The 12,942-nt window shown below is 54.7% G+C and overlaps 1 protein-coding gene across 1 annotated transcript in view; it reads left to right on the top strand.

Moving 5' to 3' along the window:
• Positions 1–12,482, top strand: part of GRM7 (glutamate metabotropic receptor 7) — a 192,438-nt gene extending 179,956 nt beyond the window's left edge. The window contains exon 10 of the mRNA XM_041425792.1: positions 12,389–12,482. Within this exon, the coding sequence (XP_041281726.1) occupies positions 12,389–12,438 (50 nt within the window). The 3' untranslated portion in view covers positions 12,439–12,482. The remainder of the gene's footprint in view (positions 1–12,388) is intronic.
• The last annotated feature ends 460 nt before the right edge of the window (positions 12,483–12,942 follow it).

The following is a 12,942-nucleotide window of genomic DNA, read 5'->3' as shown; positions in this document are numbered from 1 at the left end:
CTGGAGCTGCTCCCCTCCAGGTGAGCCCCCCCAGCTCCGCCAGCCTGGCTCCAGAGGGGCTCCAGCCCTCAGAGAGAACATTCCCTCCTGTCTGAACATCTGGGGATCACGTTACTTTCTTTTTTACATCTAAAAATAATTACTTTTGATGGTACATCATATAATTGCCAGCTCCCATATTAATTATCTGCAGACTGTCTCACACCTTTCATGACTTTACCCAATACAAGATTGTAACGTGCAGGGAAGTGTCAGACTGTTTCCTTTTTTAAAAATTGAAATTCTGAGGGCACTTAAACCATCACGTTCGAGTCTGATGTGTGAATAAAAATGCACTCATGGCTAGAAGTGCCTGGGATATTAAAAGCTGTGTAGTAGGTGGATGTCTGGGAGCACAAATAAGGATTCGTTGTGTGTAAGTATTCCTTGTTCATTCCACGTTTTCTGTCCTCTTATGTGGTCTTTTTTCCCTGGGAAATCCTGGTGAGGAGTGAGCAGACAAAGCTACACCTCACCCACCAGTCCCTCTCACTTTTTTGCTTAACAAACTCTGAGTAGCTCCGAGTTCTCCCTTTGATTAATTTATCACTCCTTACATCCTCTGAGGGAGACTCTGTCCAATCTATAAATTGTAATATCAGGGAAAAGCCACAGCTTTTGGCTCTCCTGTCTCCCATCTATTTAGAGTGCCTCCCCTTCTCCCAGGCAGGGCAGATGTCAGTGCTGCCTGACTCCTGCAGGGCTCACTCCCACCCCTCCCTGCTGGGAGAGGTCAGACTCCACAGCCTCACCTCCATCCCCCTGAAGCCCCTGACATCGTTGGGATCCAGGCTTTGGGGAGCAGCTCACAGCTGCAGAACCAGTGGCTGGAAGGGCCATTTTTGTTCATAGATCTACGGAAAATTTGGCAAGTGAGTTCAAAAAGGAAATTCTAATAACGATGGGGTAAAAGGGAGAACAAACCTCAAGCGATATTGCAGCAAAATTAATTTCTCAAACACACAAATCCGGGCAGTTTTTGGTGGGCATGATTGCAAGTATGGAGAAAACTGCTCAGGTGTGTAAGAACAGCAAAAAATCTCAGTTCCTGCCTCCTTGTGTGCCTTTGTGAAGCTGTCCAAGCCTGGATGTGTTTGTCACCTTGTGGGAAGCAGGGAAAACCCCAGCAGCTCTGGGAAGGGAGGGAGCAGGCAGAGAGAGAGTGAGGCACAGCCCAGCCCTGCTCTGCAGGAGTGAGGAGCTGTGCTCTGTGCAGCCAGAATCTGTTTGTGCAGAAACCTGCCTTGCTTTGGCTTTTCAGGGCCAGGAGCAGCAGCAAATCCAAGGCATCCGAAGTTGGGGTTTCTGGGTGCTCCTCGCACAGGCGCTGCTGTCACACCCAGCCCCTCTGCAGAACATCACAGCTGTTCTCACAAACAAAGCTCACGGGGATTCGTTTCTCTTTGCTGCCTTCGGGGCAGGAAATGTGCCATCTTCACTAGAGGAGAGCATCCTTTGGCCTTCCAAAGAGGTTTCTGACTTTGGGCTGAGGTTGTTTGGGCTCTGACAGCAGGGAGCAAAGGCAGGGGGTCTTTTCCAGCCAGAGAGGAAAGGAAAAGCAAGGAAGGGAGTTAGTCAAACAGATGAAAACGCCCATGAAGCACGCCGTGGGGACAGGGAAGAGGGAAGGAAGGCGACCCAGGCCCGGGGTGAGAGCTTTGGCTGAGTTCCCTCAGTGACCCGGAGCTCTGGCTCTCAGCTGGGAGCAGTCTGGCACTGCACCCACTGAGGTGTCTGTTCTTGCTGCTCGGGGGAAAAGAAACAGGAAAGATAAAGTTGCCATAGTGACACCACTTGTCACGATGCTTATCATGTCCCTGGGATAAAGAGCCCTGCATTAAATCTGGGCTCTTATTAATATCAGCTGTTAAACATTTCCAGGGTATTTGAAATCAAGACTTTCCGCTAAAAAATTAAATGTTGATTGCAGCAAAATTGGGCAGTTTAACGGCACAGCTCAGAGTGGAATTTCGTCAGACACTGTGTAACAGAGTTTTAGACCAGGAATACATTTTCCAGTGAATTGAGTCTCTCTGCACCTCATGAACATTCTTGATTTTCCTGTTAAGATGTTTGTTCCTTGCAACTCTTTGCCAAGGAGCTGGAGCAGGCCAGCTGGCAGGAAGGGAGAGGAGTTCCTGGGGGTGACAAAGAAAACACAGCTCGTGTGATTCTGCAGAAGCTTGGAAGGGCTGGGAGAGCTGAAGAGAAGCTTCAGGGTGAGCTGACTGTGGCTCCTGGTGCCTGGAGGGGCTGGCAAGGGAGGTGGAGAGAGAATATTCCCAGGCCTGGAGGGACAGGACAGGGGGAATGGATCCCCACTGCAAGAGGGCAGCGTGAGCTGGGATACTGGGAAGGAGTTGTTCCCTGGGAGGGGGATGAAGCCCACACCTCCTCCCAGGATGGCAGGAGAAATAAGGGAGATGTGCTGGAACAGGTCACAGCCGTGCTGGGAGGGCAGGGCAGCCACGGAGCCCTGGCTGTGCCCAGGGGTTGGGGACAAGGCACCGGGGACAGCCTGGAACCAGCTCAGCAACGCAGTCAGGAGGCAGAGGTGAATTGTTTTCCAACAGCTCTGACTCCAGGCCTCCTTGGGGATGTTTCAGCCATCACTCAGGTCATAATTTTAATTATGTTTCATGCAAACTGTTTTCACACTTGGCTCTAACAGCTCTCTGCAGAGCCTGGCTTTCCAGGTAAGATAACCAAAGTGCTGTTAATGACTTTGTTTTAAGCAGGTGAAAATAATTTGCTTCCATTTGTTATCTTTGCAGTCCACAGCATTCACACAGCAGCAGTAGAAATGGAGTTGGAATTAGCAGGTTTTCTGTACCGCTGGCTCCAATTAAGGAATATGAGTTGGGTTTGTTTCTTCCCTGCCATAATCATAAACACTTGAAAAGACATTTCCTAAGATCATGTGCACCTTTCCAGCTCCACGTGGTGCAGGTGAGGCTCCGGGGATGGACTGGTGTGAGGGTTGTGCAGTGACTCCTTTGTCCCCTGGCTCCATCCCCACGTCCTCCTCCACGGGGAGCAGGATTTCTGTCCCCACACCCCCTGGGAGACAAGCACAGCTCTGCCTGTGCCCCTCTGCAGTGCCTCACTGCTGGAAGTGCTGATCAGCCTGAGGCATCCCCTCATCCTGATGGGGCAGACGCTCCCAAGCTTCCCCTGACACTGAAGTTCTTATCTGCCAAGCAGACAGGGAGGAGATGGGGAGAGATGCAGCCAGGCAGGAGACAGAGATACAGCCAAAGGTGCCTGGGATGATGCTCTTCAGCAGTGCCGTGCTTTGTTGATTTTCGCTGTTATTTGGAAGGGTACAACTAATCCTTCTCTATCAGTTTATTTCCTGACTCAAAACCTCAATCCCATAGTTCTGTTTCTGGCAAAAGCCTGCAGGTTTTTCAGGCCATGAACAGCCTGGCTCTGTTCTGTGACTCAAAGTCCCATTTATGTTGGTGGCCCAGGAGGGGAGGTTCATCTCTGCCCCCCTGGTAACCCCTCGGGGCTGGAGGAGCTGATCCCTGAGCCCAGGGGGCTGGAGCAGGCCCAGGCACTGCAGATTGTCCCTGCAGGCAGCAGGAGCAGCTCATGGAGGCCCAGGCAGGGATGACAATGTGCTCGTGTGACAGAGCTGGCACTGGCCCTGCGGAGTGGCTTCCACGTGGCAGTGCCACCTCTGGCCAGGGACAAACGGGAGCACTGCACAGCCGGGTTTGGGGACATCCCAGCGTGTCCCCATCCCTGGTCACAGCTCTGGGAATCAATGCAGGTACACCTCTGTCCTTCAGAGGAGCAGGTCCAGCCCCTGCCAGGGGATGTCTCCTGCCAGAGGCCGTGGCAGTTTGGTGACATTCCTCAGGGATGTGTTCTGCCCAGGAAGGGCAGCTGCCCCCAGGTCTGAGCTTACTGCCCAGGGCTGGAAAACCACGACAAACCCAAAGTGCTCCCCGTATCCAGGAGGGAAATTGTTTCAGAGGCATCAGAAGAAGTCATGAACTTCGTGGTTTATACTTTCCTGTAAATTCTCAGGGCTGGCAGCGCTGACATCCCCAGGTGCTGCCTTGCCCCTGTCTCGAGCAGGAGCTCAGGGGGATTTCAGTGGGTTGCAATTCCTCTCCAGGCTGGAGAGCTGGAGTCAATGCACTCTCCTGAAAATAGGAACTTGTGCTGTGCTCCATAGGATTTTTTCTTGCTTGTCTTTGCAGACAGCTGAAGTTTGCTGTCCACAGAGCAGTGTCAGGGAGTGTAATGGTTACCCTGTGGCATGAGGAAAAGCTTTCCAGCACAGCAGCTCTGTCTGTGCCCCCTGTGCCAGAGCTCTGTGTGTGAGCCCAGGTCCATTATTTGTCTGTACACAGAGGAAAACATGCCCAGCTTTCCAACAGTCCATTCCTCCTTCTTGCCTCTTTCCAGAGAGGTGCCCTGTGTACAGGGACTGCACAGAACAACCTTCACATCACCCTGGGGTGATGGGCACGAGGAGCTTTCCATGCTTTCTGGGATTCCCTGGGGAAGCCTGCTTCCCTGGAATGAACAGGAATGATTCCACTGGAAACAAAGTCAGAGCTGCCTGGCTCTGTGCTGCAGTGCAGGCGTGGGTCTGGTGGAGCTGCTGTCCCTGTGGTGTCTGAGCTAAGGGTTCCTTCACCCCTGTGGACAGAGGAGCTCACCAGCAGGCTGGGCTCAGTCCAGCACATTGCAGGACACCAAAGCCAACATTTTCTCTATGCACTCAAAGCCTCCCACGCTGTCTTAAGCTCTAAGAGGGTCAGATCGTTGCCACTCTGACCTGAATTGATGCTATTATTATGCCATTATCTTATCCAAGGAGTGCTTTTATTACTCTTCCTCTCAGATGCATTCCCAGCTCTCACACTGGAACCAAACCTGAGGAATGAAAACCACACACCCGGGAGCTGCTGCTGCCTGGGAGCTTTTGAGGCTCAAGCAGACTTTTGTAAGAAAAGCCTTCCTCAAACTCCACATGCCCTGGGGGAACTGGTGAGGTCGGGCTCTTCCCTCCATTAAATCCTTCTGGGAACTTCAAAGCATAAATTAAAGGAACCCGGATACTGAATGTTTGTAATTGCTCCTCATCCCGTGGGGGCTCTGGCAGTCCCCTGAGCTCAGGCTCGCCTCCAGGGTGCTGTCACTCATCTCTGGGCTCTGTGACAGGCAGGGGAAATAGCTGTGCCTAAAAGGCACGATGACAAGGGAGCCCTAAAGGTAAAGGCAGCCCTGGATAGAATATGAGGAATTGAGGAGTGGAATCTATGTGAGATGGGACTCAGGAGAGGGCTCCTCGGCTGGAAATACCCCTGCAGCGTGTGCCCAGCCCTGCTCTGAGCACGGCGTTGCATGCAATGCACAAACATCGTTATTCTAATGGGCTGAGGTTCCGCTGTCATTGCTAATTGCACTCTGAGCACCCCGAGGTGAGGCAGGCACGGCCAGGCTGTGCGGAGGAGTGTGCAGAGCAGGCTGCTCTGCTCTCTGCTCCTGACAGTCTCAGCCAGCTTCGGGGTGTTCAGTGCTTCCTAAGGACAATGCACCCAGTTATCCTGCTGGAGAACCCAAGGGGCATGTCCATCAGGAGGGATGGAGGGGTGGGCACAGAGGATTCCTCACAGGACAAGACAAAACGGCCTCGAGTTGCACAAGGGGACGTTTAGGTTGGATCTTAGAGACAATTTCTTCCCTGAAAGGAAGAAAAGCCCTAAAAGGGCTGTCCAGGCCTGGCACAGCTGCCCAGGGCAGGGCTGGAGTCCCCGTCCCTGGGGGGATTTCAGAGCCCTGTGGATGTGGCACTTGGGGACATGGGGCACTGGTGGCCTTGGCACTGCTGGGAGAAGGGTTGCACTTGGTGGTCTTGGAGGACTTTTCCAGCAATTCACTGACTCTCTGATGGTATCACCTGAGCACTGTGGCACCTGAGCTCTGTGGCACCTGAGCTCTGTGGCACCTGAGCACTGTGACATCTGAGCTCTGTGACACCTGAGCTCTGTGGCACCTGAGCACTGTGGCACCTGAGCTCTGTGACACCTGAGCCTGTGCCAGCCCTGTCCAGCTCATCACCAGCTGCCACCTGAGCAGTTGTGTCCCAGAAAATCTGCAGTCAGGAAACAGCAGGGATGTTTGTAGCACCCTGCCCTGCCTGGTGCTGTCTGGGACGTGCTGAGGAATGTCCCACACCCAGAATGCCACTGCTGTTCCTGGCTGTGCTGCTGCACCAGGAGTGGCAGGGGAGCCTGACAGCTGAGGACAGAATTTATAGGAAAAGGTTGCAAAGCAATTAGGGAGGAACACACTTCTCCTAATGTTATATTTGTTATTTAATTTACTTATGTTCTGCTATTCAAAGAGGACATTCCATTGCTCCTGTGTACCAAAGCCACAGGGCCAGGCTGGAGTGACCCAGCAGCACAGGCAGTGAAATGGCTTTGTGCACTGAGAGACCTGATAAGGTGCCAGAACACTGTGGCAGCACAACAAGAGAGATGTCAAAATGTGAAAGAACGATCCATTTACATTTCAATACCAAATTTAAAATTATTTTCTCCAAGCTTCATCCCATTTGTTGGGGTTTGGGCAAGCATGTAGAATCATTTAGGCCTGTTGCTTTCATCTCTCTCTCATCTAAATTCCCCAATTGAAAGGCAGCAGAGCATGGGGATAGCTCTGTCTTTCTGGCAGAGATCGAGGAAAAGCCACAGAGCTCCATTTTGCTTTTAGATGGACTAGAAGTAGGATTTAATAATCAGCCTCTGCTCTGCCTGGCACAAATGATATGGGTTGCTAAGCCAGAATTAAGGAAATGAAAGAGAGGAGCTGAGAATTATCTGCCCCAGTGACTGCAGAGGGAATCAGAGCAGGAGTTCCAGGCTCGGAGCCATCCCCATGTCCGTCCCTGCTCGGAGCTGGGAATGCTGAGATGATGTTTCATGTGTTTGATAGCTTGAGATGCCTGGGGGCTGCAATAAAATTCATTTCTTGCACTGTAAATCTTTGCTCTTTAAGCATGGAAGAGGTTACAAATGTGCATAAAATCGAAGTGCAAGCGATTACATCTCGCTGTGAGTCAGTATTGACAGCTCTGCCTTGCTCTGGGGTGCTGTGGGAGCTCCTTCCTTTGTGACCTGTGCCCAAGGTAATGAAAACCAGTCAAGTGATGAAACTCATAAGTCCAAAGAGGATTTTTTGCTTCTGTGTATTTGTTTTTGATGTGTTACTGGCACGGAGATGCAGCTGCTCCCCGTCCTGGTACTCACTCTGCAAGGGCATGGGGGCAGGCTCTCAGTGTGGACAGGAATGAATTCCTGGGCTCTGAGGAGCATTGTTGCTGTTTGGTGTCAGTGCAGCTGTAGGGCTGTCCCCGTTAGGCTGGTGACTGCAAGGACACCTCTGCCCGGCAGCCGTGGCACAGCAAGGGGCACCTGGGCACTGCCCCTCCTCAGGCTGTGCCAGGGGAGATTCAGCTGGGGAATCAGGAAAACTGCACTGGAAGAGTGGCCAGGCTCCCAGGAGGTGGAGTGCCCGTCCCTGGGGGGTTCCAAAAAGGAGCCCAGGTGCCCTGAGTGCCAGGGGTGGTGACTGTCCCTCTGTGCCAGGGGTGGTGGCTGTGCTGGTGACAGCTGTGGTGGCTGTCTCTCAGTGCCAGCTGTGGTGGCTGTCCCTGTGTGCCAGCCGTGGTGGCTGTGCTGGTGTCAGCTGTGGTGGCTGTCCCTGTGTGCCAGCTGTGGTGGCTGTCCCTGTGTGCCAGCCGTGGTGGCTGTCCCTGTGTGCCAGCTGCCGTGGCTCTGTCCCTGTGTGCCAGCCGTGGTGGCTGTGTCCCTCAGTGCCAGCTGTGGTGGCTGTGCTGGTGACAGCTGTGGTGGCTCTGTCCCTCAGTGCCAGGGGTGGTGGCCGTGTCTCTCAGTGCAAGCTGCGGTGGCTCTGTCCCTCACTGCCAGCCGTGGTGGCTGTCCCTGTGTGCCAGCTGCCGTGGCTCTGTCCCTGTGTGCCAGCCGTGGTGGCTGTGTCCCTCAGTGCCAGCCGTGGTGGCTGTGCTGGTGTCAGCTGTGGTGGCTCTGTCCCTCAGTGCCAGGGGTGGTGGCCGTGTCTCTCAGTGCAAGCTGCGGTGGCTCTGTCCCTCACTGCCAGCCGTGGTGGCTGTGTCCCTCAGTGCCAGCTGTGGTGGCTGTCCCTGTGTGCCAACTGCCGTGTCTCTGTCCCTCAGTGCCAGCCGTGGTGGCTGTCCCTGTGTGCCAGCCGTGGTGGCTGTCCCTGTGTGCCAGCTGTGGTGGCTCTGTCCCTCACTGCCAGCTGTGGTGGCTCTGCTGGTGTCACTGAAGGTCAGACTCGCTGATCTCGGAGGCTTTTCCAGCCCCTGTGGCTCTGTGGGGTCCCCTGTGCCTGGACAGGGACCTGTGCCCAGGTCCTGGCCGTGCCCGCCCGTGTCCCGCAGCTGTCCCTCCTCCTCGTTTCTTCTATTGGCATTGTCACTCTTCACCACTAATTAGCGGGAAATTAGCAGAAAAGGGCGCCGGTCTCTAACTTGACAGGAAACCTCTTCTTAAGGTGCTAAAGGCTCTTTTGAAAGCTCTCCTTTATTCCCAAGGAAGTTCCGCGGCGCAGATGCCTCGGGAGCAGCTTCATTTGCAGCAGGCAAATAAATAAATGAGCAGGCAGGCAGGAGCCGGGATATTTCCTTCCTGCACCGCCCCGGGGACCTGAAGACGAGGGCGAGCCCCGCGATGCCCTGGGCATCCAGGGCATGTCCCAGCAGCGCAGAAGGCTCCCGGCTCGCTGCCAGCCCATCCAGCCCAGTGGCCAGCCGAGGCTGACATAATTGCGTGTGCGTTAATTAACGCGTGTACGCTGTTTGCGGAGCCTTTAGCAGAACGGCAGCGGAGCGAGTGAGATGTGTATCGGCGCCGTGTAAGGAGGGGGAACGCTGTCTGCTGCATTAGAGCATGGCAGCGCTGATGCTTCATTAGCCTCCCCCATTTTCATGGAAATTAATTTCTTTGAGGAAAATCAAATCCGTACCTGGTGCTAATTGCCAGTGATAATGATGAGCTGTGACTCGGGAGAGGTTCATTATCGGGGCAGACCGTGTCTCCCCCGAGCTGTCCGGGCCTGGAATGCGTCTGGAAGTTGCACAGAGCTGCAGATTGCTGGGGTTAGTGCAGGAGCACAGTGGGGAAATGCGGCAGAGCCGTCAGGGACATGATCCCCCTGGCCAAGCAGCCTTTACACAAGGAAGATTGTCTTTCCTCTCTGAAAATAACCCCACGGCTCTTATTGATCATTTTATCTGAATTATGGATGATGCTTTTGTCAGCTCCATTATCCTGGTGAGGCAGGGCCGTGCCAAGGATTGTGTCACTGTCTCAGAGCCCATCCAGGGATCCACAGTTCCTTGGCTCCATCCCTTTGGCACCTTTGGTGGTTCCTTGTCCTGTTGGAAGTGAGAAAGGAACACTGGGGCTGAACTGCTGAGAAAACTCATCAGCAGAATGACTGCTTTTGCTGGGAGCCCCAGTAATACCTGGGGGCACTGGAGGGGTGCCATGATCTGAACTCACAGTGGGAGCATCTAAATCTGTCATAGAAATGCTGCTGCTCCTTGAAATTGGAACATGTAATGGGTAAAGCTGAAGTACATCACAAAATAATACACGGAATTACTTTGCAACCTGTTCCGTGATGACATTTTTTTTTTTTCCCAGGCTCATTTTACCCTTCTTCAGCGTTTAATAGCGTTCCCCAGTTTATTGGATATTTGTGGTGTAGCCTTGAAGGATAATGAGTTTTATCCTGGCAGATGTTGGACACCTTGTGTGCTAGAGAAGTTAATGGGAGCTGGAGATGATCAGCCCTTTGTGGGATCAGTCCTTGATTGAACAGACAGCACAGACTCCTGGCTGGGGCACGAGGAAAGAGCTCAGTGAGGGTTTCAGGAGAGTTTTGCAAAGGGCTGCAGCTCCACGTAAGGTTCCCACATGTCCATCTTGGAAACACCTGGGACTAAAATCCTGTCTGTGTCTTTTGTCAGTGAACACCATGGGAAATACTGACACTGGGCTGCACCCTGTGCACTGCACTCCAAACAGCCTGGATTGCTGGGCACAGAGCAGTGCTTCTGAAAAGCCTGCAGTGATGGCTGCCTGGGGACACAGCTGCCTGGGGGACACCCCAGGGGGACACCACGGCCTGGCTGGGGAGCAGAGGGAGCTCTGCTGCTCTCTGAGGGCTCGGGGGAGCTTGGGGGGCTGGCAGAGATGCAGGGGGTGTTCAGGGGCTGGCAGAGATGCAGGGGGTGCTCAGGGACTGGCAGAGATGCAGGGGGTGTTCAAGGGATGGCAGAGATGCAGGGGGTGCTCAGGGGATGGCAGAGATGCAGGGGGTGCTCAGGGGATGGCAGAGATGCAGGGGGTGCTCAGGGGCTGGCAGAGATGCAGGGGATGGCAGAGATGCAGGGGGTGCTCAGGGGATGGCAGAGATGCAGGGGAGACACACAGAGCCCTGTGGGAGCCATGTCCTGTCTGGGTCTGGTTTTGCTGGGGGGCTGAGAGGAGCCCCAGGAGGCCCAAACCCAATGAAGTTTGAAAAGCACATTTGCAGAACAAATCAAATTGTTGTTCTCGCCTCTCCTTCCACAGTGTCTGTTAAATCTTCCTGAGAAAGCTTTAGAATTAAACACACCACATTAAAAACATCATCCAAAGTGTGAGTGGAGTGTGCCCCAGCTTAGCAGGATGGAAATATTCAGCAAACTGCTTAAGTTATGCCAAATTCTCCCAAAGACTGTGGTTTAGCAAACTGGGATAACTGGAACTCCAGGCTCTTTTTTTGGTCTCTGTGGAGTGTAGGTTGGATCTCAGGGAAAGGTTCATCCCCAGAGGGTGCTGGCACTGCCCAGGGAATGGGCACAGCCCCAGAGCTCCAGGAGCCTTTGGGCAGCACTCCAGGGATGCCCAGGGTGGGATTTGGGGTGTGTGTGCAGGGCAGGGCTGGGCTGGATGATCCTGGGGGTCCCTCCCAGCTCAGGATATTCCACAATTCCGTGTCCTCGATCTGTCAGTGTTGCCAGAGTACTGCAGAACATTTTGCTTTGTGTTCAGCTGCAAATATTTGCAGTTTTTTCCTGATGGGAGCGTGTAGCAGCGCTCATAACGTTCTGACTGGTTTGGTTTCCTTCTGTTTGCAAACAGATTGGATTTGAAGGTCATAATTAGGAAAGCTGGTACCTTCATCCCCATATTGAACAATTCTCAGAAGTCATAAAACTTGAATAAGAATCACTTTATCCATGAGTAAAGCCAAGTTTAGCCCAGGAGATTTAAGAAGTTGGAGGAAATGTCACTGTTTTTGTTAAAAAGAAATCTTAATAGGATCTGGTTGCGGTGCCTCAGCAGCACAGTCACCCAGACTGCGGGAGCCTGGCAAAATCACTCCGTGCTAATTCTGTTTATAGCCAGAGCTGGAGCTGGAGCTCGGGCTGGCCTGGGAGCCGCCTGCCCTGCGGGTGGGAGCGGGGGTCGGGAGCCACCAGCTGTCCCCACTCCTGGTGTGTCCCCACTCCTGGTGTGTCCCCATCCCGGGCACGTCCCCATTCCTGGGCATGTCCCCATCCTGGGCACGTCCCCATTCCTGGCGTGTCCTTATTCCTGGTGTGTCCCCATCCCGGGCACGTCCCCATTCCTGGCATGTCCCTATTCCTGGTGTGTCCCCGTCCCAGGCACGTCCCCATCCCGGGCACATCGCCATCGTGGGCATGTCCCCATTCCTGGTGGGTCCCCTTTCCTGGTGTGTCCCCATTCCTGGGCATGTTCCCATCCTAGACACGTCCCCATCCCAGGCACATCCCCATTCCTGGTGTGTCCCCATTCCTGGTGTGTCCCCATTCCTGGTGTGTCCCCATCCTGGGCACATCCCCATCCTGGGCACATCGCCATCATGGGCATGTCCCCATTCCTGGTGTGTCCCCATCCCTGGTGTGTCCCCATTCCTGGTGTGTCCCCATCCCAGGCACATCCCCATCCCAGGTATGTCCCCATTCCTGGTGTGTCCCCATTCCTGGCATGTCCCTATTCCTGGTGTGTCCCCATCCCGGGCACATCACCATCATGGGCATGTTCCCATTCCTGGTGTGTCCCTTTTCCTGGTGTGTCCCCATCCCAGACACGTCCCCATCCCAGGCACGTCCCCATTCCTGGTGTGTCCCCATTCCTGGTGTGCCCCCATCCCTGCTGTGTCCCCATCCCTGCTGTGTCCCCATTCCCGGTGCCCCTGGACCACTGCCAGCCCCACCGAGGGCTCATCCACAGGCTCTGACCCCTGTCTGCTTCTCTTGCAGGCCCTGCTGCAAAAAAGAAGTACGTGAGCTACAACAACCTGGTGATCTAGGCACAGCTGCCGTGGCGGGGGCCACGAGCCCACCCGCCTCGCTGAGCTCCCCACACGGGTCCGGGGCGCCGGGCACAGGGAGGCGAGAGGAGCCGCGGCTCCAGGCCGCTCCCGGGATCTCCTCCATCGCTGCCGGCTCCGCACGGCGCTGGCCTGGCCTCGGGGCTCAGGGCTAACGTGGCCTTGGAGCCGCCGTGGCCTTGGGGCCTCTCCAGCCTTGGGACCACCGTGGCCTTGGGGCCTCTCCAGCCTTGGGACCACCGTGGCCTTGGAGCCACCGTGGCCTTGGGGCCTCTCCAGCCTTGGGACCACCATGGCCTTGGAGCTGCCGTGGCCTTGGAGCCTCTCCGGCCTTGGGACTGCTCCGGCCTTGGGACCACCATGGCCTTGGGGCTGCTGTGGCCTTGGAGCCACCATGGCCTTGGGGCTGCTGTGGCCTTGGGGCCACCATGGCTTTGGAGCCTCTCCAGCCTTGGGACTGCTCCTGCCTTGGAGCTGCCACGG

This window comes from Onychostruthus taczanowskii, unplaced genomic scaffold, assembly GCF_017590055.1.
Source record: "Onychostruthus taczanowskii isolate IOZ18803 unplaced genomic scaffold, ASM1759005v1 scaffold9, whole genome shotgun sequence".
Taxonomy (NCBI): domain Eukaryota; kingdom Metazoa; phylum Chordata; class Aves; order Passeriformes; family Passeridae; genus Onychostruthus; species Onychostruthus taczanowskii.
This window is presented reverse-complemented; position numbering and strand designations above follow the sequence as displayed.